This window comes from Tachypleus tridentatus, chromosome 2 (genome assembly GCF_004210375.1).
Source record: "Tachypleus tridentatus isolate NWPU-2018 chromosome 2, ASM421037v1, whole genome shotgun sequence".
Lineage (NCBI taxonomy): Eukaryota > Metazoa > Arthropoda > Merostomata > Xiphosura > Limulidae > Tachypleus > Tachypleus tridentatus.
Window position 1 is genome coordinate 68,127,527 of NC_134826.1, and position 27,171 is coordinate 68,154,697.

A 27,171-nucleotide genomic window follows, 5' to 3' on the forward strand; every position below is an offset into this window, starting at 1 on the left:
AGTGGGAAAAACGGGCGGATAAATTGGTTGTAGAGTACTTGTTATACAGTTGACAAAGACGAACTCATGAACTGACTGTACTGTAAACATAGATGGGCTGGTTAACTGATCGTACAAAACTTGTGGTACAGTAAACGAAGACGGACTGGTTAACTGACCATACAATATTTGTGGTACAGTGGACAAATGCGGGCTGATCAACTGACCGTACAGTACTTGTGGTACGGTAGAACATGATGAGTGAATGTGAACTGTACCGGGCATCGTATTTAGGTACATTCAGATGAACAAACTGTGATTTAGGGTTTCTGAGCTGTGTAGACACAGATGATTGGTTTATGGTATCTGAAAATATTGAACTGTTCGAAGTGCCAATGTTATGATTGTAGACACTGATGTTGAAAGTATTCACGATGGGAAGGAAGTCTACTATTTGTGAGAGAAAACAAATAATAATACGAAATAATATCCCGATCACATTCTAAATAAATGGTTTTCACCAGTTGTACATGCAACAGTTACCTTGTTATTCAAGAAAAGTTTTGTCATAAAGTGTAAGCAGATTGAGGAAAGTTGGGGTGTATGATAATGTTGAAAATTAACTAGGGGTTACGTTAGTGACGAAAGTGCCATATGTGGTGTAATGTTGAAGGAATTAATTACCCAAGAACATCTGGAGAGAATTTAAAATCAGAGAATATTCAAACTTCTGGCCATTCTTATTTCTCTCAGTTATGTCGTGAATAATGAATGCTATTGTTAGACAAGTAAAACATCTACCATATCTTCATTCTTAGCTCGACGTGGCCATGTGATTAGGACTCGCGATTCGTAATCTGGGAGTCGCAGGTTCGAATCCCTTCACACCAGACATTCTCGCATTTTCAGCCGTGGGGGGCGTTATAAGGTTACGCTCAATCCAACTATTCGTTGGTAAAAGAGTAACCGAAGAATTTGCGGTGGATGGTGATGACTTAGCTGCTTTCCCTCTTGTCTTACGCTGCTAAATTAGGGCCGGCTAGCACAGATAGCCCTCGTGTAAGTTGCGCGAAATGTAAAAACAAACAAAAACAAAATCTTCATGTTCTTGTAATTTGGAGGTAGCACAACACAGATTTATTTAGAAAATTATATAGTTTTCTTCTGTTTATATTTTCCTTGTGCATGATTTAATGATTCGTAATTTATCTGGCTTCATCGTTTCCGCTTGCGTTGATTATTGTGATGTTTGGACAAGTTCCAGTCTCAATGCTAAGCTGTTAGCTCTTTGTTAATACGTACCTACGTTTAGGAGAGGCCTTTGTTACGTATTAGTACGAACAATGAAATTGCTGACTGGTGAATTTTACTGCCTACTTAGACATGAATGAAAATAAAACACGCAGCAGGTATATTTGCCAGGTTATTTTCCTTCCTAAAGTAATTTGTATGCTAGTTACGTTTTTCTAGTATGGTTGTGCACTGTGTTTAATACAGATGAAATCGCGAGCGTCATCTGTTGTTTAATTAAAGAAACTTTTTATCATAATAATGACACATGTTTTTAACATATTCCCTTAAATGTTCAAGACGTAAAACTTCCAGGTAGATGAATAATTTACATCAGATTGTGTTTCCATGGTTACGCTTACTACAAAACGTTGACACACATCGTGTCACTCGTATCTTTGACAGTTTATTTTGATAACTGGGAGAGTATATCGGTATGTTGTCCTGCCCTCCAAGTCTCGGGATCCGGTATCAGAAAGGATTTTTTTATTTATTTATCATTCACCATCTTGAAGTGTATAAACAGATTAAATATAGATTTGTATAAAGCACACGGTGGTAATTGTTAAGAAAACTATACCTCCTTCCAAAAAAGTATTATTTCCACAGTGTTAAACCTTGCAAATGTACTGAGGAACACATAACCTGACCCGCCTGGCGACTGTTTTAAGGAAAATGTTACTGACACAGTATTAGGTCTTGCAACTTTCTTACCCAACATATTACTCGAAACACAGAAATCGGTTAAACCCTAAGACAAGTGATTCGATGACTTTTGGAAAACTACATATGCATTCGTATTTAAAAAGAAATTCACCACTTTATAGAGTGTTAGCTTTAGTCCTCCATTTATTCATGTAAGATTTTCAGCATTATCATGTTTTCATTCTTTTCAATTAAGATATTTAGTGCACGACAGGTGCTGCTTATTTCTGTAACAGAATATTTATTCTGTTTATAATCTTTGATCTACTGTTCTACAAAGCTTGAAACGTGGGAAACGTAAATAAGAAAAAAAGATAGTTGTAACAGATAACTGTTTTCACGTAAGGAGTCCGCGTGAGTATTTGTTATTTGTATTTTATTTAATACATTTTATTTATAGCTAATGGTATTTGAAAACTTTTGAGCGAACATCTGACTTCTGAAGAAGTCAAACATATTGCGCGCACGTGCATGTTACATCTCGGTAAGTAACTCCTGTTTGATGGTTCTAACTCGCGCCTCAAATAACAAATTTTTCTTACATTTTAACAACGAACTTGAGTTTCAGATGAGTGTGGTAATTATACCGTAGCAGACCTTTTAGGTTTGGAGCATATCTGAACTTTCTTAAGAAACATTTCTTGTTTTTTTAACAGAGCGGCATTAATAATGTTTCCCAATAATCAGCTAGCTCGTTAGAATAATAAAATATAAATATACTACACTAATTGCTTTATTTAAGCGCCAAGTCATCGTTCTGCGTAACTATAGTAACGAAATGAAAGAAGAGGAAAATATAATGCATTAAGTAATATAAACAGATATACATAAAATGCTTATAAGTTGGAACAGACTCAAAAATTTAACAGCTCCTACTGGTGATTTTAAGTGCTGTGGTCATAGCAACAGTTTCTTGTCACACGTTTGTTTTTCTCTCATTCTTTCGTAATGTGTCTTAAAGTTGCTAAGGGCGTCTAACAAAAAGGTTTTATTATCTCTACAGAACGTGTAGAAATATTGATATTAACAAACGAAACTTAACCTAGTCTGCATACAAATTATAGAATATATTTAATTGGATTAATAACATTATTTATATACTATTCGATATAAGAACAGAATACATCTAAAAACGTTTTGTAAAAATAATAGTTTAATAGTTTCGTTTTGAGTTGATTTACCCATTAATTATATTTTATTACGATTTATAATAAGTAACAACAGTGTTATAACAGGTCCAGTGTTTCAGTCACTTGTGTGATCATTATTAAATACACAATTGAAGAAACAAATCACAAAATATCGTAAAGTTGCAAATTTTAATAAAGTTTTTTTAAGTTTGATATTTATTATCAACTATATTATTTCCGTCAGTTTGAAATTAAACTAATATTTAATTTAATGATAAAAGTACTAACATACAATACATACAGAGTCCAGATATTAAAATAGTTACATACTCTAGTTTACACACCGTCAAACTTATGTTTGCGTTGGTTGACTGGTAACTGGTACAACAAACCTGTATAAGTTGTTGAACTGGTGACTCGTACATCAAGTCTGTGCACGTTAGTGAACTGGTAACTCTTACATCAAGCCTGTGCACGTTGGTGAACTGGTAACTCGTACATCAAGCCTGTGCACGTTGGTGAACTGGTGACTCGTACATCAAGCCTTTGCACGTTGGTGAACTGGTGACTTGTACAAGTACAACAAACCTGTATAAGTTGTTGAACTGGTGACTCGTACATCAAGTCTGTGCACGTTAGTGAACTGGTAACTCTTACATCAAGCCTGTGCACGTTGGTGAACTGGTAACTCGTACATCAAGCCTGTGCACGTTGGTGAACTGGTGACTTGTACAAGTACAACAAACCTGTACATGTTGGTGAACTGGTGACTGGTACAACAAACCTCTACACGTTGGTGGACTGGTAGCTCTTTCTCCACCAAGAAGTTGCCCTTCAACCTACGTCCTCTGTAGAAATGCAAGTTAAGTTATGCATGGAAAATACGTTGTGAGAAGCGGTGGTGTTTACTGTATCTCAGAACGGCTTGTATGGGTATTAACACTTATTGATAAGCAGAGAACCACGTTTCGACCTTCCTAGGTCATCTTCAGGTTAACAAAGAGGCTAACTCTAGATACAACAAAGATACACATTTATTTCAAGCGGGATTCTCGTCATCAAGAATTGCTGTGTAAAAGTGGTGTATTAAATAAACTGTTATTACTGTATTATTATATACTAGTACCAGTCCTGTGGACGGATTTGGTTTCGTTTGTTTTGAATTTCGCGCAAAGCTACACGAAGGCTATCTGCGCTAGCCGTCCTTAATTTTGCAATGTAAGTGGGATTGACCGTCACATTATAACGTCCCCACAGCTGACGGGGATTCGAACCTGCGACCCTCAGATTACGAGTCGAGTGCCTTTACCACCTGGCCATGCTGGGCCTCTGTGGAGGGAAGGTATGTAAATTAATGAAAGTTGCTTCCCTTATATGTAATTGTAATAAACACTCATAAAAGCCGCAAAACCAAACTGAAAATGTTTATGTATTTCTCCACGAACCCAATGAACCTCCACACCACTACTTCACCCCCTGTAGATATGGATCTGTATATATTTGATATGGGTGTATGCGAAGATACGCATTTTGTATTGTGCAGTTTTATGTTTATTATTATTATTATTATTTTTACAGTTACATATAAGGGAAGTAACTTTTCACGTCTTAAGATAACCCTTCATTAATCGTGAATTTACATAACTTCTGTCCAGGGAACGGGTACTCGAATTAGTAGCGGATAAAATAACAAAACCGAAAGATTTAAATAAATATTTCCCAAAGTTAGAGCTGTTATAAAGTAACTGGTATTTAACTTTCCTTATCCGCGAGCTAACAATGTGTGAAAATAAGGTCCGTAGATTAAGATGCTAGAATAATAACCTAACGGTATACTTCGAAACTGTTAGAGAATTAATTGAGTGAACTGAGGTTTAGGAGAAATAAAGTATTGAAACACCTTTAGAAGTTACAACTTGTTCCTTCTTGGGTTTTTTGGTTATTTTATCAGAGTTGACTTTAGCTGCACTATGAGCATTGACTAACTGGTCAACTGTTTATCTGCATGCTCATCACAGATAATGTAAAAGGTGAAAATTTAACACTTATTAACTGAGGAAGTAAATATTTGCTTTTGTGACTATCGACTGAAATTTAACCATCTTTTATTAAAATAGTTTTTTCACAATATACGATCTTTCTTCTTTTAAACAAGGATAAGAATCTCAACTCTCCATGTAGAATAATTGTCGGTATGTGTGCGTTAAACAGGTGAAGTAACGCGAGTTCCGCAAGGTTAACGCCACCACGTCAGTGACCCCACCTGTTGTAGATGTATGTTCAACTGCGCGGGTTGGCACATTCAAACGCACGTTTACGAATGTCTTTTCTTCCGGTTTTTCATTTTCAACGACGCCAGTTGTACTTCAACCTAAAACTTAAAAACCTGTATGGAGAGAGCTATGTCCATTACCTAAGTGTCGATATTCTTACTACCAAAGGCTAATTAACCAGTTACCATAGTAACGAAAGACGATATACAACTTTTGATAGTGCATGTCTGTACAGTTGATGTAATGGGACGATTTCTTTGCTTGTAGTGAAGAAATGTGTTATGGTCGCTTAGTAACAATTATTCCAATATACACGTATTACAGCGTCATTCATTACTAGAGGTAGGTTTCTGAAACGAATGGTATTCAAATCCGGGTTCATTAGTTGTCCCGGGAGGCACTCTGATTATCTGACCTCGGACGTCGCAATCTTCTGTGATCAAATAAAGTGATTGGTTGGTTGTTGTTAAACGCAAAGATACACATTGGGCTGCATTTGTTCTGCCCACAATTGGTATCGAAATCAGTCTTCTAGCGTTGTAAATCTACAAACTTACTGCTCAGCTTCTGAAGGGGGTTAACAAGATAATTTGGACCTTAACCCGTGGCTTGTTTATTAACGCTATGCTAATGCTGCCTAAGGAGTGACACTACAGGAGACATTAATTGCAGTTTAATATACTTTTAAAGTAAACTGGTATCCAAGACGTGGTGGCTCGGCATAGACAGATGGTTAGGGCGCTTAACTCGTAATCTGAGGGTCGCAGATTCGAATCCCCGTCGTACCAAACATGCTCGCTATTTCAGCCATGGTTGTCTTATAACGTTACGGTCAATCCCACTATTCGTTAGTAAAAGAATAGCTCAAGAGTTGGCGGTGGGTGATGATGACTAGCTATCTAGCTGCCTTCCCTCTAGTCTTAACACCGCTAAATTTGGTTGGCTGGTTTGGTGTTTTATGGCACAAAGCAACTAGGCTATCTGCGAAATTCGGGCCACATTTCAAACACTCTTGATAGGAGGAGGGCATATAACCAGACGATGATCTACAACAGTATTTAGTTAAATAAATGATTTATTGTAAATTAAAGGGAACAAATTACAAAAGTAAGATTTAAAATAACAATTATGTATTGAATAATATTTGTGAACTGTTAGTCACAAATATTATGCAATACATAATTTTGTCAACAATCAATTCTACTTGCTCCGGTGTTTTTGTCAACAATCAGTTCTACGTGCTTCAGTGTGTTTTAGTCAACAATCAGTTCTACTTCACACTTCACATTTAAAAGGCAATATCTATACATCATAATTCAAGGTTAAGGTGGCATTATAAACGTACAAAAAAATTGCCTTCTTTAAAAACACAAAGTTAGGTTTAACCATGAAGCCCGGCATGGCCAGGTGGTTAAGGCGCTCGACTCGTAATCCGAGGGTCTCAGGTTCAAATCCCTGTCACACCAAGCATGCTCGCCCTTTCAGTCGTTAGTGCGCTATAATGTTACGGTCAATCCCCTTATTGGTTGGCAGTGAGTGGTGATAACTAGCTGCCTTCCCTTTAGTCTTGCACTGCAAAATTAGGGACAGCTAGCGCAGATAGCCCTCATGTAGCCTTGCTCGAAATTATAAAAAAAAAAAAACACCAAAAAACTAGTGAGTAGTGTACGTAATGGACTTGTCACGTATGCGATGGTACTAAAACGTTGCTTTGTATCCGTTCAACTTGAAATAACATAAGAAAAACATGTAATGTATGCTCGTGGCTTGTCAAATATAATGCTTTAAGTGCTAATTTGAATGTTTTAGTCAGACGATATATATATCTTATGTTAGTTGTGTTTAATACTTCACCAAAAATAACCTGTTTTGTTCGTGAAAATGTTAGTTGGGACAAAAGCACATCAGGATAAATATCTTTTCAGTTGATTAAAAAAAAGTGCAAAAAAATTAAAGTCCATGTGTTTCAGTTAGATAATGCATACATTTAGTAGGCCTAACTTTGTCCTACTGTTATTAATCAAATATCACAATACATATATATGTGTGTGTGTGTGTGTTACAGCCGTTCACTGTGAACATGCACTTCGTTTCCATTTTTCACAAAGTGAAAATTTTTCAGAGGTTAAATGTTCTGTTTTGAAACTAAGGGCATGTCTGATTGTAATGGTTCTTTAAATGTTCTCTTTTTAAATCCAAGGATGTGTATGACCTTGATAGTTCATTAAATATTCTGTTTTGAATCCAAGGGTATAATTGATTTTGATAGGTCTTTCAATTTTGAGGACGAGAATGTTCTATTTTGAATCCAAGGACGAGTCTGACCTTGATAGTTCTTTAAATGTTTTTTTTTTAATCCAAGGGCATGTATGACCTTGATAGTTCATTAAATGTTCTGCTTTTAATCCAAGGATGAGTCTGACCTTGATACTTTTTTAAATAATCTGTTTTGAATCCAAGGGTGCATCTGACCTTGGTGAAACCTGAATCAGTTTGAAGCTGAATACAGTTTTAAAAGGCTGTCATTGTATAAAGGAATTAAAAGCTCAATTTGTTGCATCAAATGGGGCTTAATCTTTGATAACATTATTAGCTTCAGGTAGAGAGATTGCAATGCTACTCTTAATTTTCTTATCTCCAGCTGTTTAGGGAAGTTGAATCCCACACCACATACATTTGAGGGTGGACATCTGTAGATAATCAAGCCGGGACATTGGGGTTTAATATAAAAACTCTAGTATTTTGAAACTGGTTGACTGTAGAGGAATGAATTTTGTGAGTTGTGGTTTTCAGTGTAATGAAGACATAAAGGTAAAAAGTAAATTAATCATAAGAGAAGGTTTAAGGATAACATGATCAGATCAATGTTACACGATAGGTGGAATTTGTGGGTAACATGACCAGATCATTGTTAATGTGATAAGTAGAATCTGTGAGTAACATGACCAGATCATTGTTTCATGATAGGTGGAATTTGTGGGTAACAAGAACAGATCATTGTTACATGATAGGTAGAATCTGTGAGTAGCAAGACTAGATCATTGTTACATGATAGGTAGAATCTGTGGGTAGCAAGACTAGATCATTGTTACATGATTGGTAGAATCTGCAGATAACATGACCAGATCATTGTTACATGATACGTAGAATCTGCAGATAACATGACCAGGTTAATGTGATAGGTAGAATATTTATAGTCTTTGATTATGTGACACTGATCTACTGGCTCGATTGTGAACAGTTTAATGAGATTGTAAGTAACAGTGTTGGTATGTAGTTGTGGTGAATTATGGAATTTGTGTTGTTAAATGAAGAAATCAGAAGCTTTCATAACAATGTACCATATTAGTCATTACCTGTGTATATGTAGTCAATGTTCATCATCTACTGAAGATGTTGATTGTTTGTTTAAAATACATGTAGTTTATGGTGATGAATAACTGGATAAAAATCAATATCTCTTCAAATTTTCATTTTGAAGAGATTTATGTGGGACTTCGTAAATAAGTTTCAAAATCTTGTGAAACTGTATCTCATAGTTGTTTGTTACATGAGATATCATACATTTGTTTAGACATACCCTAAGAAAATGTCAAAGTTTATTGTTATGACAATACTGAAGCATTTCTTATTATGATACAGTTGATGAAAAGAACCTAATGGATGTTGCATGTAAGAAATTATTGCATATTGAGGTCAAAAGGTTAGACTGGAAATTCTGCTTGGAACAGGGAGAACTCGAGGACTACAGTCCTTGTATTGAATATACTACTTCCTGCATTCGTAAAGACTGTAAAGTGGATCCATCTCAATGTCAACCTTGAAAAGATTTGTTACATATCCAAAAAATATTGTTGAAGGATTTAGATGTAATTTTTATGAATAAGTCAATATAGATATTCTACATTAATCTGTTGCTGTTATTTGTCAACAAAGGGAGTATTGTATTGTTGGCACAATGTGAGGAAATATATTACTTTTTGTACTTTCAGTACATGGAGGACAAACCTAAATCCAAGAAAACATATCCTTTTGTATGTACCCTAGAATGTGGAAGAGGGTGGAGAAAAACTGTAATCTGACAAATTATATTCTCTTGCATCCTTTTAGTATAAGTATGGGAGGATAAAGTTATATCTGAATGATAAAGAATATGTTTTGTAACAATTATTCTTTTACTCTATGAATGTTTGACATCAAATGTTTTTCCTGGGATATGTTTCCTGTTTTGATAGTTAAGTATAGAAAGGTTCCACAAATGAGTCTTACTGGTCATTCACGTGCATCAATGGGTCTTTAATATGAAGAACAGTTATACATGAACCCATGGATATTCAACTTAGTGGACAGTTATATATGAACCTGTGGGTTTTTGACCTAGAGGACAGTTACACATGAACCCATGGATCTTTAATTTGGTGAACAGATATATATGTACTTGTGGGTCTTTGACCTGAAGAACAGTTACACATGGATCATGGATCTTTAATTTGGTGGATAGTTTACTTGAACCCATGCCCTAACAGTTTGTGAAGTAGAATGAACACAACATATGTATCCGTATCAGTGTCTTAATTGTAGAAGGTATCAATATTTGGTGAGTGGTTTTTGGATGTCAGAGTGAAAAAAAAGACATTTATTCTTATATTTTGAAAATGAAAACATTTCTTTACAGAGCATTAATTGTTAAGTGATCCAATAGCCATGGGAAGAAAATTGTGTTCCTATAAAAATACAGTTTCATTTATTCAGACTAGAGGAGTCTAGAAATGAAGATGATTCATTCAGCTTTTATTTAAGCAAGTTAAGTCTTAAGGATAGAGATAACACATGCAAACATGTAGCTTATGTGATGTATAAGAACATTTAAATGTGAGATTAAACACTATTTCTTCCTTATAATATTTGTAATAAGGATATTTATTTAAATGAGAAGAAATCACTGTTTAAACATAATATTCAAAATACATATTGTTTTAGTAATTTTTAAGCATTTTTTCTTTTCTATTTTGAAGGTTACTTAACCAAGGACTTTCACCAATACTTGTGAAATACATATTGTTTTAGTGATTTCTAAGCATTGTTTCATTTCTGCTTTTTAAGTTTACTTTACTAAGGACCTCTGCTAGTGCCTGAAAAATACATAGTTTTAGTGACTTCTAAGCATTGTTTTTCTGTGTTTTAAGGTTTCTTAAGCAAGGACCTTCACCAGTACTGAAAAATACGTATTGTTTTAGTGATTTCTTTTCTGCTTTTTTAAGGTTACTTAACCAAGGACCTCCGCCAGTACTTGAACACTTGTTTCCAAAAAGGTTCTGTGGATCACGACCTACAGAACATCATCAGAGACAGTCTCTACCTCCGCACAATACCTTGTAAGGTTAAAGTACCTTTCACTATTTCAATTTTTGTTTTTCTGTTTAGCCTGAGGTGTTATTTAATTTGTAACAAGAATCTCATTTGTTATTAATTTTGTTAACTATAGAAGGGCTGTAAAGGTTTTATTTTTCAGTTTAATTTTACAAGACTGTGATTATATTATATACTTAGTAGTAGGCATTTTAGTAGTGTCATGTCTTTATGACAGAGTTTGTGTACAGAAATGATAAACACTCTGTAAAATCAAAACTAGAGAAATCTATTTTCCTTTACTCTCAAGATTTCCACTTTAGGTCTTTATACTCAACTGATTTTGTATTGAAATGATTAGGGTCAACCCACACTTTTAAGATCTGATTTGTTATGATATCAAAAGATTGTATCTAATCTAACATGAGTTAAAATTAGTAGATTTAATTTTTTATTGGTATAATATGACCCCGAGGATCATATATTTTTAAACTTTTCTTTTGTTAAAGCACCACATGACCTTTGAGGCCAGGAGAGGTCGATGGAGTAGATTATACTTATTTAACTGTTCTTTATTAAAGGTACCACACGACCTCCGAGGCCAGGAGAGGTCAATGGAGTAGATTATACATTTCTGACACCAGAAGAATTCATAGCACTTGATAAAAGTGGAAATCTATTGGAAAGTGGAATCTATGAAGGTAAGTCTGGGTAATTATGGACAAAATACATTAGTCACTATGTGTTATTTTATCATGATACAAAAAATTTGTATCAAAATATTTTTTGTTTCCACACAAAGGTTAAAAACTAATTATGTGAAATTCTTAATTTACTAAATATTTTTGCCTTAATAACATAATTTATTAAAATGTTACTTTTTTTTTTGGTTTATACACAAGTTTGATGAATGTTATATATGTTTAATTTTTTGGTACTAGGCTTTATTTACCACAATATTTTATTTCTTGGTTTAATATTGTAAAAATTATCTATACTTCTTTGATTTTCAATACTTAGGGCATATACATTGCTTATCCCTTATTAGGCAATCATTATGGTACCCCCAAACCCCCTCGAGAGAGCCCTATGTCTACACCACATCGAACCAATTCCATGGGGAATGTTGGAAGTGTTCTTCCTGGAGCTCATCCATCTTATGAAGGCAAGAGAAGGCGCAACCGTTCAAATGTTGAAGCAATGGCATCTAAGAATATCGAGGCAACAGAATCTTCAGATTACCCTCTCTTGTCCAGCCAGCATAGTGCCAGGTTTGGTTATTTTTCTTCTATCAGCATAGTGCCAGGTTTGATTATTTTTCTTCTATCAGCATAGTGCCAGGTTTGGTTTTTTTATTTTATCAGTATAGTGTCAGGTTTGGTTGTTTTTACTTCATCAGCATAGTGCCAGGTTTGGTTGTTTTTACTTCATGAACAAAGTGCCAGGTTTGGTTGTTTTTATTTTATCAACATAGTGCCAGGTTTGATTGTTTTTATTTTATCAACATTGTACCAGTTTTGGTTGTTTTTATTTTATCAACGTTGTGCTAGGTTTGGTTATTTTTACTTTGCTATCACTTTTTTCATACATTTTTCTAGATAAAATAATTATATCATGTGTGACACTGAGTTTATTACGTAAAGTTAGGTTTATAGCAATAATAATTTATGACTTGTTTTTATAGAGCTAAAGTATAAAAACAAGAATAGTTTAATATGACAAAGTTTATTTCTGAAGTGGACATATTATATAAATGTAGAAGAGACCAACGATAGAAGTTAGTATGCTTGCTTTTGATTAGATGAACTACAGAGTTGCCATCCCCACTTGAAAATTAAGTATTTGAAGTATATTGTATTCTGTAGTTCTAGCTTTATTCTTCACTAATTAGTGATGAAACTTTACTATCCATATGATTTATGCTCTTTTAGTATGTTTTTTACTTAATATTTTTTATATTGTTTAATTTTGTCTTCTAGAATAAACTGTTTAGAGTTGGGTATTTTTATTTCAGTATGCTGTCACGTGTTCATTTGATTTTATAATTCCTACTGTTTTGCTTGACCTAAGTCCTGTAGATGTGATTGAGAAGGTGTTATTTTGCATTATTTTTATAGTTTATAAACAGAACTTGAACAAGAATAAATATCAAATCATTTGTGAATTCTTGTATAAAGTAAAATAATTGAAAACTTTCATGATAATGAGATACCCACTAGAAGTAAAAATGTATCTCAAGATGACCCACACCAGCTGTCTTGAGATACATTGAAAACTTTATTTTCTATTTTGACCTCCTGTAGGCTTTTATTCTATTTATTTCTTCCTAACCATTTTTATTTCATGCAGTGTATCTTTTAGTGCAGATTATTATGGTTGCACTTTTGTCTTTTTGAGTTAGATCTTCCACACCTCAGTCTCTCGGAAACTTGGGCGATGTGGGACAAAGTGATTCTTTCTCTGACCTTGGCCCATTACCAGTGAACTGGGAGAAAGCTTACACAGAAACTGGAGAAACCTATTTTATTAAGTATATGTTTTGTTTTAAACATTTTCTTCTCATATATAACTCATTGAAGAACATAATTTTAAAGTATTAAAAATAAGATAACAGAAAATTAAGATTGATATTTTGTTGTGGACATATTTAAGATTTGTTTTTATTCTTTGAGGGTTATTGTCGTTATATTTATTTTTCAGTTACAATCATGGGACGTCTCAGTGGCTTGACCCTCGGTTACAGAGAATACAGAAAAAGACAAATGATGAAGGTAATGTGGTTTTAACCTTGAACTGTAAGACTGTAAAAGATAAATAGTATTAAAGGATCTCTGTTTCTAGATCAGAAAAAGATTTGCTAATTTTAAGCCCTTATAATCCATGGAATGGTTCTCCCCTTACTGTAGAAATGCTTTGATCACAACACCCCAGGTGCAAGGCACATAAATGGTGCATGAGAACTTTGGCTAATATATATATCAGGACATCCCTTAAGTAATGTCCAATTTTAGGTTCAGAAAAAGAGAAAGGATTTCAAACACGTTTAATGTTATTTAATCAATAATGTATATCCCATTATTATTGGGTTGAGGAATAATTCGTAAGTTAAAAAAATATGTTCATAAATGAAACGCTTTTGCAAAATATTTCATGTCATTTGGTAGATAATTTTTTTGCTCTAATAGATGGTGTGTTTGATTTTCATATGTCTTTAATTTTTGCTTTCATTTTCAGCTCATTAAATGGAATGTCAAGTGGACAAAATCGAGCATTTTCGATACCATCTGCTTTTGGCATTTAATTTTTTGTAATTTCGTTTACAACAATGCATACTATATACCTAGGTATTACATGAAATAAAGTATCATAATAAATGTTTTGGGTGTAATGTGTTCATGCATTGAAGTATTGTATAGTCTTGCATGTAATGCTTGAATGAAATTATTTAAAAACGCTCACGAATTATTCCTCAACCTAATATTAATTACTTCCTGCCAATGATTCACAAGCTTCTGAATGCCACTTCTATAAAATTGGGTTTTGGAGGAAAAGAATATAGAGAGGGTAGTGTTGACATATTCATGTGTTCCAAGCTCTTTTCCATCAAGATAGTTCTGCAAGCTTTGGAATAGATGATAATCAGATTGGTCAAGGTCTGGAGAATAAGGAGGGTGTAGAAATTTCTCCCAGTCTAGCTCTTCAATCTTTGCAGATGCGATCCTTGCTGTATGGGACCATGCATTATCCTGGTGTAACACAACACCTTTACGATTGATCAAAGTAGGCCTCTTTTCTTTCAGTGCAACATTCAAGCACTCTAACTGTTCACAATAGAAGTCTGATGTATTCGTTACATTGAGTAGCAGCAATTCAAAGTGGATCACATCAACAATATCCCACCAAATTCTTAACAAGACTTTCCTAGGGTGGAGGTCCATTTTGGGCTGTGCTTTAGCCAGTTTACTTGGACTGAACCACTGTCTGTGGCACTTAACACTTTTATAATATATCCATTTTTCATCTCCAGTCACTAACCTGTCCAGAAAAGGTGAGTTACGTTCATGAGAGTGCAGAGAAGTGCAAGTGCCTACTTTTGCTCTAAGATTGTTTTTTGTCAAATCATGGAGGACCCATTTTCCAGGTTTTGACACCTTTACATGATGTTGTAGATAACGGTGAACTATTGAATGGGTTGAATTAAGCTTCTATGTTAGTTCTTCAACTGTTACAGCACAATCTTCATCAAGTGCAGCCAGCAGCAAGTCATCATTAAACTCAACAGGACAACCTGAACATGGCGCATCACTTAAGCTATAGTCACATGATCTGAACTTCTGAAACCACCTTCGACATTTTCTTTCATTGAGAGACTCCACACCATAAACACTTTTAATGTTTTGTGTAGTTTCTGCTGCACCATTGCCTTTTTTAACTCATTATTAAGCATTATATGCCTAATGTGCTCCTCAGACACAATCCATCTTTGTAAAGGTTTATTTGATTAATGATTTGAAAAAGTGGAGTTGCATTAGTTTCTTTTATTTGTCTGAATATTTTTCTACACGTCCTACTACATATTTTAGTCATTAAAGCTTTCTACAAAGACAGAAATGATGATGCACTTTCTGTATTAAATTTTCAGACATTACTTATGACATGTCCTGATACATACAGGTGAAGATGGTATCTAGTATATGTAAATATACAGATGGAGATCATAAAGGGTTAAGTCATTCAAGGTAGAAAATAATGAAATGTCAATCTAACTATAACTTCTAGGCATTGTGTTTAAATGTTGTCTTGAGACATATATCATTATCAATCTTATTTGTGAAATGTAATTAAACAAACATGGAAGTATACTGATCAATGATGTGAACAAAATGTTACAATTACTTCTTTAATGATACATAAGGGGTGGTATGAAATTTGTATCAATTTTAGCCAGTGATTTTAGAGGTCCCTGTGTTAGATCACAAACAATAAAAACTGTTTTAACCTAAACAAATAGTTTCTAGAGGACCCAGTACTAGAGAGATAACAGTCAGTAAAACCTTTTCAACCTAATCCAATGGGTTCAGAGGACCAGATGCTAGATTGGAATAAGCAAGTGAAGGTTGAACTTTTTATGGTTCAAAATAATAATTTGACTTCCAAGGTGTTGGTATACATAGTGATTATTTTCTCTACTGTAGAACTTCCTTATGGATGGGAGAAGATAGATGACCCTCACTACGGTACTTATTACATTGAGTAAGTGAAGTCCTCATTTCCATGTTTGTAGTGGACAAAAATTAATGGTGTAAATAAAGATGAGTGTGCTTGTATAAAAACTAATAAGATTTACATATATACCCTGAATCTGTTTGGATCAAAAACATTTTTTTAAAAACACGTTCCTGCAAGGAATTTTTGCGTGAATCACGAACTAAAGTTAAGATGTGTATGTTTTATAACTGAGCGAGATGTGGCCTGGTTGTTAGCTTACCTGGCTATGGGTCAGAAGAACTAACATTTGGGCTATGGTGTGCTGTAGAATAGTGTAATGGATGTTTTTGGTTTCTGAAAGTTTAAAAGAAATCTTGTATTTTTTATTCATTATTAATGTTTTCTGTTAATTTCAATGAATTATTGATGCATTTTTGTTTTCTTTCAGTCATGTAAATAGAAGAACACAATATGAAAATCCAGTTTCTCAAGATAAACATGAAGGTTTGTATTATTTTACGAACTTTTATTCTCAAGTGTCTTCATCTGCCATTGAAGTATTATTAAGGTAATCATCGTAACATTGTATAACAATGTTTTTTGCAAATGTGAGGTTAATGTTTAGAAGTCTTGGTATTTTTAAGGCCTAAAGTATGTGTAACCTTTTGTATAATTTTAAAGATAAGGTAATTTGTTACAATCTTGATCAAAAAGGAGTTGGAGTTTAAACATTCAGTAAAGTGGTGTTTTGTTTAGGTTATGTCATAAATATTTATGTTTGCTATTTTTATTTTATGTTTGAACATTAACATCTGTTGTCATTGCAGGACTAGAAGTCAGTTTGAGAAGAGATCATAATGCATTTCCACATTCTAGGCCACTAACATTACAGGAACACCCTGGAATGGAGAGTAGCAACACTTCTGGGCCCAGTGTAACTAACCGTGAGTCGCTACTAGTCTCAAGTACTGGTCAAACAGTGCCCGTTTCTACCACTATCACCACTCCTCACCCTGTTGATAGTGTAACCTCAGGTCTCCAGGTGTCCTCCTCATCTCCAGAATCTTCTTCTCGTTTCCCGTATCTTCCTTGTATCCCATGTCTGAGTGACAAACATGATCCTAATATATCTAGTGGGAAAGCTTGTAATACTGAGTCTACTTCTCAAGAGGGACCAAATGTTAACATCATGTCTGACTCACACAACGTACCCAAGCAAGCAGAGACGTCTGTTCTAACACAGAATACCTTAGATGAGGTCCAAACCTTGCCACAAATTGCATGGTCTCCCAGCATTGGCCGGGCTGTTGAAAACCTGTACGTGCCAAGTAAAGGGCCCCGGTCACCTGGTTCTCATCGGGAGAACCCCTACAGTATTTCACGGCAGACTTTAGGTAAATAAATTATGAGTGTTCTGTCAATGGGTTGTGGTAGTTCTTAAAAACAGTTACTTCATTGTTAGACATATAAAGATACTGGTTTAATATGTTGAAAACCTGTACGTACCAAGTAAAGGGCCCTGGCCACCTGGCTCTCACTGGGAGAACCTCTACAGTATTTCATGGCAGACTTTAGGTAAATAAATTATGAGTGTTCTGTCAGTGGGTTGTGGTAGTTCTTAAAAACAGTTACTTCATTGTTAGACATATAAAGATACTAGTTTAATATGTGTGAAATCATTAAAAGATAGAAATAATAATCCAATACAGAGTACAAATAGTTTTTGTTTATTTCCATACACTCAATCAGTTTAAGAACTTTTCAGTCCCAACCAGCTATTCTTTAACGTCAGTGACATTGAAACTGTTTTTTCTTATAGCTATAAAAGCATTTTAAGTTTTTTATACATGAAAACTTGCACAAATGTGCTTCTAGAGTTCACAAACATTTCAAACATAACAAGAGAAGTCGGGAAGTCACTTGTCAGTCACATTTTATTAGAATTGTATTCCATGGGTACCACTTTTATATAATGTCTTCAGAACTACAAATATCTTTTTGTTGCTGTTTATTTCAGTTAAAAAAAAGAGTAATGTCATTTGAAAGTTTGAGTACAACCTGTGACCCTTGGATTCCACATTTAATGTGAAACAACTATTCTTACCTTAATTCTACAGATCTGTTTGATATTACCATGGTTAAGATCAATGTTTCTGTTGTTCGTTAAGTAGTTCAGGGATGATTCACTTTGTAAAAGGTGGAATAAATGAAAACTGAAATCTTGATATATCAGAATAGAAAGAAATGGTGATCCTGTACTGGTGTAAAGAAAGTAAACATACTCTCTTCACTTTATGGTAAATATTTTATGTTTAAATAGAGAAAATAATGGTTTACTGAAATTACTTCTTTCTAGATAGAGTAGGATTGTACATTACTGACATTACTTATCTCGAGATAGAGTAGGATTGTACATTACTGACATTACTTATCTCTAGATAGAGTAGGATTGTACATTATTGACATTACTTATCTCTAGATAGAGTAGGATTGTACATTACTGACATTACTTATCTCTAGATAGAGTAGGATTGTACATTATTAACATTACTTATCCCTAGATAGAGTAGGATTGTACATTACTGACATTACTTATCTCTAGATAGAGTAGGATTGTACATTACTGACATTACTTATCTCTAGATAGAGTAGGATTGTACATTACTGACATTACTTATCTCTAGATAGAGTAGGATTGTACATTATTGACATTACTTATCTCTAGATAGAGTAGGATTGTACATTATTGACATTACTTATCTCTAGATAGAGTAGGATTGTACATTATTGACATTACTTATCTCTAGATAGAGTAGGATTACATCATTGACATTACTTATCTCTAGATAGAGTAGGATTGTACATTACTTATCTCTAGATAGAGTAGGATTGTACATCATTGACATTACTTATCTCTAGATAGAGTAGGATTGTACATTACTTATCTCTAGATAGAGTAGGATTGTACATTACTTATCTCTAGATAGAGTAGGATTGTACATTACTTATCTCTAGATAGAGTAGGATTGTACATTATTTATCTCTAGATAGAGTAGGATTGTACATTACTTATCTCTAGATAGAGTAGGATTGTACATTATTTATCTCTAGATAGAGTAGGATTGTACATTATTTATCTCTAGATAGAGTAGGATTGTACATTATTGACATTACTTATCTCTAGATAGAGTAGGATTGTACATTATTTACCTCTAGTTAGAGTAGGATTGTACATTATTGACATTACTTATCTCTAGATAGAGTAGGATTGTACATTATTGACATTACTTATCTCTAGATAGGGGATGATTGTGTATTATTGATAATACTTACCTCTAGTTAGGGTAGGATTGTACATTACTGACATTACCTACCTCTAGATAAGGTAGGATTGTATGTAGCTTACATTACTTACATCTGGTTTATTGTAGTCATGTTGGTAGTATGTTTTTTAATTATATTATTTTCTGATGACCATAAGTTTAGAAATATATTATGATGTGATATAGACTTCTGTAAGTTATACTGAGTTTCTGTGAAACTGATACAGATCACATGATGAGAACAGAGTAAACAAATATCGATGAACTTTACACTGAGATGACCAACAACCTATTAATAAAGCTAAATATATAGATTCTTCTAGTTGCTACTTTTTTTCTCTTACTTAATTACTAAAACAGTAATTTGTGTGACATTCCATAGTAGCAGTATTTGTATAAAGGGTTATACATATATTACACATTGTTATAGTTAATCTTGTTACTTCTCACTCTGTTATAGTTAGATATTTCTAAATGGATTGTTTGTCAATAAACTCTACATTGTTACAAACATTTATATTGAAAATACTTTTCAAATGTACTCTGCTATAACATTTTTTTTTGTCTGTAGTAGTAGTAGTTATGTTAGTCTGTTTGTTAAACATTGTACAAAGTATCATTGTACATTTAGAGTATATTGTACATTAGGGTCATGAGTTCTTAGAATACATTTGATGTTTGAAAAAACATTTTTCATTTGTATTGTTATTTTTATGAAATACATTAACAATTCAGGTTATGAAAATTTAGCTGTTTAGAAAATATAGTAATATTTCACTATGCCGTTTAAAGTTGGAAGTCTTGTTATAATTAGGTAAAAACTGTAAATATGGTTCAAAACATTGATTTGATGGATGACAGTTAGAAACTTTTGGTTGCACTGTATGAACTTTGTTAAATAATATTTACCTGTTTGATGTTTGTGCTGAAGTGGTTAATGGTCCATGTTTCCTGAAGAACAAGGAGAGAGAATGTTACCAGTTTTGGACAAGTTATTACAGTAAAGTTTCATTTAGCCTCTTAAATGTAAGTTGTGTTTTGATATACATCTAAGGGCCTAACTAGAACCAATTTAACAAACAAATTTTGAACATCAGAATGTTTTGAAATATGGTAAAATATTTCTTTGTCTTAAAGAAGTGTTGAAGAAATATTGAGTAAACTTTGATCATATTCACTACTCATGATGAATTTTCTGTGTTCTTTTGTAGGGAGTGCAGTAGGATACAGGTTACCTTATGTTTTCACATCCAATGTGTCAGAGCTACAAGGAGAAATCTTACGAACGTCTCTTTTGAAAAGTACTCGAGGTTTTGGATTTACGATAGTTGGAGGTGATAATCCTGAAGAATTTCTACAAATTAAAAGTGTTGTGCCAAACAGCCCTGCCTGGAAAGATGGCAGACTGGAAACTGGTAGATGTTGCAGATTTCCTATCTCAAATTGTTTTTTATTACACTTTTCTCATCAAAATCAGACCATTATTTACTAGTTACAATAATTTAACTTATTACTGTGCTAACCTTCTTCTGATTTTGTTTTGTAATGTAATGTTTAGTAATCATGTGTTCATTGTATCTTTATTATTAGCCTTGTAGTCATGTACAACTTACGGTTAACAACACGAATGGATATGATGTTTTTTTGTTTTTCTTTCAGTGGGTATGTTTAATGAAATGGCTGATGCTGGACAGATATCTAGATCAATCATGTGTCAAACACTAAAGATGTAGGAAAGGCATTTGTACTCAGTACAGATGTTCTAGTTTTAAAATGAAGTGAAATTTGAAGATGTTCTCTGATCATAATGAAATAAACTTTAGTTAGAACTGTTTTAGTAACAGGGTTACTGATCATGTCGACAATTAACTAATTTTTGTTTTGTTTTTCTATAACTACTTGTTTAACCATACCTTAGGGGACATACTGGTGTACATGAACGACAGGTGTGTCTTGGGATTCACACATCAGGACATGGTAGAATTATTCCAGTCCATACCACCAGGAAATATTGTCCACTTAGAAGTTTGTAGGGGATACCCTTTACTGTTTGACCCTAATGACCCCAACACAGAAATAGTGACCACAGTTGCTGTATCATCCAGTAATACACAGCTTGCTGATGGTCATAGCATTTATTCCCCTGGTCAAGGAGGGTCAAAGATAGACAATTCTCAGTTTTTAGGAGATATTGGGGAAGCAGAGTCAATGGGACGGTCTGCCAAGTCAATGCCTGACCTCAGTACTGGTCGGATTGACCACCAACATCCTCAGAGACACAATAGTACTGACCTTTTGAGCCCCAATGGATTAGATAGCACTCCTGATATTCTGGACTTTAACCCACAGAGTTCACACAAACCAGAGTTTCTAACAGTAGATATTGTAAAAGGCAGTGGAGGTTTTGGTTTTACTATTGCTGACAGCTCTTATGGACAAAAGGTGAGATTTGTATTTCTATGACAATCTAAACTATGAAAAATACATAATCTTCTCTTACTGATAATTTGATAATTTTCAAGTATTTGCGTTTTTCTTTTCAGTAACTAGTTTGGTCGTTAATGTTTCAGAATGAAGAAGGTGGATTATGAAAATTGAAAGTGTAATATTTTGTGGTCATACATATATAAATGTCTAATCATAAGAGGTTGTATTTTAAAGTTGCAGCTGATAATTTTTGAGACTATACATATTTGAAAGAACTTTTAAAGATCTAGGTTTTTATTTATTGTGTTATTTGAAATAAAACTGTATAACTTTTATTTAAAGACTATCACTAAACTGTCAAAACCTTTGTTTTGGCAGACTTTTCTGTGTGCAGAATTGTAATAATAAACTAGGTAAAGAATAAAACATAATGTAATTGTTAATTCAGAAAAATTGATAGATTTCAATCAAGCCATAGATTGTACACTTGAGCACCCTACCAATAGAAGGTTAGATGTAGGAAATTGTTTTTAATTCATTCTTGTTTTGTTTTTAGCCAAATCAAGCCTCACCGAATATGGAAGCATCATCCAAAAAAATAAAATATATTATTCTGAGATACAAGTTTGTTGTAGAAGACTGAATTTAATAAAAAATTGCACAATTTATGAAACCTCTATGGTTACAAACAAAAACTATTGAACGATTTGAAAATTTTTGTCTTGAATTTATACTGGTTTAAGATGTGGATTTTTAAATGTTTAAAATGCAGCTTTCCAAACTGCAAAAAATTGAGTAGAATATGTTTAACTTGTAAGTCAAAAACATGTTACCCTACAACCTAGATGGTTTTGAAAGGGTATCTTAGTTTTGTGTTAAATTAATTTATTGAACCTACATGTATTCCTAATATCATTAATTCAGCTTGTGAGTGTTATGTTTAATACTGCTAGGTAAAAAAAATTCTGGATTGGCCTCGATGCAAGTTGTTACAAGAGGGTGACATTCTAGTAGAAATAAATAATCGTGATGTGAGTGGACTGTCTCATGCTGACATAGTGACAGTGTTAAAAGACTGTAAATGTGGGGATCAAGCTCGCATTACCATACAACGAGGAGGAATTGCTTCTCCTCTCAAAGGGAGGGGAAAATTGTCAAAGGTGGGAGACTTTTGTTTTTCAGATATTTTAAGTTTGTGACATTTTCTAACTTCATTTAAAAAAAAAATATCAGAAGCCCAAAAATTTTGGTTTCACATTCCATTAATAATAAGAAAGTCTAACTCAATAAGTAATTTGTTTAGGGTTTAACACAAAGTTACACAATAGGCTGTATGTGCTGTACCCATTGGAGGTATTTAACTTTGAGTTATACTGTCAAAAGCCCTCAAACTTACCACTGCAACATGGGGAGTTCATTTAAAATTGGAGTTAACAGCTGAGAAAAATTATAAAAAGGGAAGAATCTTGGAAAACGAGAATAAAAACGTAATAAAGACGACTTGATGATTGCTTTTGTTAATTATTTATTCACATTTCATGTTTTTTTTTCAGATTTTTGTTAAGGAATTTATTTTTATTTATTATTTCCTGAATGTTTAATCAGTATTAAGCTTTATAATTATTAACCTTTTCAAACAGGCTCAGTATAATATTCATGATTTGATATACATTTGCACGCTAATTCTTTATACTATAACTTTTGATGAGGTATGTGTACCTTCACAATCTTTGGTAGAATTTTAGTAAAGATTACAAGTTTTTGGAAAAAAATCAAATATTTTAATGAAATATTTTTATTAAAGATCTGTTTGTGAAAATATTGAGTCTGTTTTTTAGCAGTCTGAGTGCGAAGTAATTTCATATTATGATTAATAAATTATTCTTTGTCCCAAAAAATCTCAAATATTATTTGTGTAATCTCTAAAACCTCCAAAATACATTTCAAACGTTTGTTTTCAGTAAGACTTTATATTTTATCTGTTATTTTATCTACCCTAACTATGTGGGCTTTGTTAATTTGACCAACCTTGTAACCATCATAAAATAATTAGGAAATAAATACAAATTATGCCTTTCTCATGCTAGAATAACTACATATTTTGACACAAAAATACAAATGTTTAGTCTAACTAGCTTAAGTCTTATAACATTATGTATTTATTATGCTTTTTCATGCTAAAATAACTACAGATTAGGACACAAAAATACAAATGTTTAGTCTAACTAGCTTAAGTCTTATAACATTATGTATTTATTATGCTTTTTACATGCTAGAATAACTACAGATTAGGGCACAAAAATACAAATATTTAGTCAAACTAGCTTAAGTCTTATAACATAATGTATTTATTATTTTAGTATATTTACATTCCAGTCATATCCAGTTAACATTACATAATTTGCATTGATGAGGTGCATGTACAGTCATATTACTGTATCCAGTAACATAAAACTAACCTCTTTTTTTCTTTACAGAAGTGATCCTATCTTGGCTGTGTTTTAGTGGACTAGTATTTTGTAGTACACAGTCACATTTCAAAATTCAATTATTATATATCTATAGATTAGTATTATTTAGAAATAAATTATTAAACTTAATTTTCTTAAAATATACGATAGTAAACAAAGAAGTAAAGCTAACAGTTATCTCTTCTAACTATGATCTTTGAGCTCAGTTGCTGCTGGACACAGTTTGCTAAATATTTTAAAATTGTGCATGTGGAGGATACAAAACAAAATATTTTTTTTTAGGTTTAATACATACAGTTCCATAACCAAAACAAATCATAAAAACTATATCAATATAAAAAAAAGAATATTTGAGCAGACTAAAGACACAACTTACTTCCCTGAAATCTTGGTTCAAGAGAATGTGGTTGTTCTGTTCAGATTAAAAACCATTAAAGAAAACCATTAAGGGTATATTCTAAGCTGTCAATTGGTCATTCACATTGTACATTGAAGAGAGTATATATAAGGGACCATTTCCAAAAGTGGAAAGAGGTGAACAGGGCCACTATGTTTAATTCAGTACATAAACCACATCTGAGCAAAATGAAAAGATATGAGGTTCTTATATTATATTCTAGCTTGTCAGTATTTGTAATTTGAGTTTCTACAAAACTATAGACTTTGACATCACAAATATCTAAATTTAACCTGTGCTACATTCAACATACCACATGACAGTCATGTTGGGAAAAACAGAACATACATATAAAACCAGGGAAGGAACAAATATACAATGAGGTTGGGTAAAACACAACATACGTATAAAATAAGGGATGGAACAAATGTACAGTTAGGTTGGGTACAACATATAATGTGTATAAAACTTGGGATGGAACAAATATAAAATAAGGTTGGTGCAAGACAACATGTGTATAAAACTAAGGATGGAACAAATGTACAGTCAGGTTGGGTAAAACACAATTTGTATAAAACTAGGGATGGAACAAATGTACACTCAAGTTGGGTAAAACAGAACAGGCATATACAACCAGGGATGGAACAAATATACTGTCATGTTTGGTAAAACGGAACATGCATATACAACCAAGGATGGAACAAATATACTGTCATGTTGGGTAAAACAGAACATGTATAAAACCAGGTATGCAACAAATGTACAGTGAGGTTGGGTAAAAGAGAACATACATATAAAACTAGGGATGGAACAAATATATAGTCAGGTTATGTAAAATACAACATCTGTATATCACTAAGGATGGAACAAATACACAGTAAGGTTGGGTAAAACACAATGTGTATAAAACTAGGGATGGAAGAAAGGTATGGTCGGGTTGGATAAAACACAACATACTTATAAAACTAGGGATGGAAAAAATGTACAGTAAGATTGGGTAAAACATAACATACATATAAAACTAGGGATAGAACAAATGTACATTCAGCTTGGGTAAAACACCACATACTTATAAAACTAGTGATGGAACGAAGGTACAATCAGGTTGGGTAAAACAGAACATACGTATAAAACTAGGGATGGAAAAATGTACAGTCAGGTTGGGTAAACACATCATATGTATAAAACTAGGGATGGAACAAATGTACAGTCAGGTTAGGTAACACAACATACTTATAAAACTAGGGATGGAGCAAACATATAGACATGTTTTGTGAAACACAACATACTTATGAAACTAAGGATCGAACAAGTGTACAGACATGTTGGGTAAACATGTCATATGTATAAAACCAGAGATGGAACAAATATAGAGGCTGGTTGGGTAAAACACATTTTACATATAAAATTAGGGAGTGAACAAATGTACAGTCAAGTTGGGTAAAACAGTACATATAAAACTAAGGATGGAACAAATGTACAGTGAGGTTGGATAAAAGAACATATGTATAAAACTAGGGATGGAACAAATATACAGTCTTGTTGGGTAAACACATCATACGTATAAAACTAGGGATAGTACAAAAGTATAGTCAGGTTGGGAAAACACAACATACTTATAAAACTAGGGATGGAAGAAAGGTACAGTCAGGTTGTGTAAAACACAAGATACATATAAATGTTGAGATGGAATACATGTACAGTCGGGTTTGGTAAACACATCATATGTATAAAACTAGGGATGGAACAAATTTACAGTCAGGTTGTGTAAAACACAATGTGTGTAAAACTTTGGATGGAAAAAATGTACAGTCAGGTTGGGTAAAACACAATGTGTATAAAGGTTGGGATTGAAGAAATGTACAGTCAGGTTAGATAAAACAGAACATACTTTTAAAACTAAGGATGGAACAAATGTACAGTCAGGTTAGGTAAAACAGAACATACTTTTAAAACTAAGGATGGAACAAATGTACAGGCAGGGCAGGTTGGGTAAAACACAACATACATATAAAATTAGGGATGCAACATATGTACAGTGAGGTTGGGTAAACACATCATATGTATGAAACTAGGCATGGAACAAATGTACCGCCAGGTTGGGTAAAACACAACATACTCATAAAATTAGAAATGGAACAAATGTACTGTCATGTTGGTTAAACACAACATACTTATAAAACTAACATTGGAACAAATGTACAGTCAGGTTGGGTAAACACATCATATGTATAAAACTAGAGATGGAACAAATGTACAACCAAGTAGTGCAAAACAGAACATACTTATATAACTAGAGAGCAAACAAATTTACAGCCAGGTTGGGTGATACAGAATATACGTATAAAACCAGGGATGGTTCAAATTTACAGTGAGGTTGGGTAAAACCCAACATATATATAAAATTAGAAATGGAACAAATGTACAGTGAGATTGGGTAAAGCACAACGTAGTTATAAAACTAGGGATGGAACAAATGTACACTCATGTTGAGTAAAACATAACATACTTATAAAACTAGGCATGTAACTAATGTACAGTCATTTTTGGGAAATCACAACATATATATAAAACTAGGGATGTAAAAAATGTACAGACATGTAGAGTAAAACCCATCAC

General features: G+C 33.3%; 1 protein-coding gene across 3 annotated transcripts in view; it reads left to right on the forward strand.

Moving 5' to 3' along the window:
- The window catches only part of LOC143244116 (membrane-associated guanylate kinase, WW and PDZ domain-containing protein 1-like), a 52,583-nt gene that overhangs the window by 6,859 nt on the left and 18,553 nt on the right, over positions 1 to 27,171 (forward strand). For 2 of the 3 annotated variants that reach the window (XR_013024900.1, XM_076488226.1), the window contains 11 exons: positions 10,639 to 10,752; positions 11,308 to 11,427; positions 11,775 to 11,997; positions 13,128 to 13,256; positions 13,427 to 13,497; positions 15,922 to 15,979; positions 16,383 to 16,438; positions 16,762 to 17,328; positions 20,469 to 20,672; positions 21,176 to 21,699; positions 22,638 to 22,844. Coding sequence is in view for 2 of the 3 variants with exons in the window: in XM_076488226.1 (XP_076344341.1) it covers positions 10,639 to 10,752; positions 11,308 to 11,427; positions 11,775 to 11,997; positions 13,128 to 13,256; positions 13,427 to 13,497; positions 15,922 to 15,979; positions 16,383 to 16,438; positions 16,762 to 17,328; positions 20,469 to 20,672; positions 21,176 to 21,699; positions 22,638 to 22,844 (2,273 nt within the window). In the remaining variant the exon portion in view is untranslated. The remainder of the gene's footprint in view (positions 1 to 10,638; positions 10,753 to 11,307; positions 11,428 to 11,774; positions 11,998 to 13,127; positions 13,257 to 13,426; positions 13,498 to 15,921; positions 15,980 to 16,382; positions 16,439 to 16,761; positions 17,329 to 20,468; positions 20,673 to 21,175; positions 21,700 to 22,637; positions 22,845 to 27,171) is intronic. The other variant, XM_076488227.1, reaches the window with a different exon arrangement.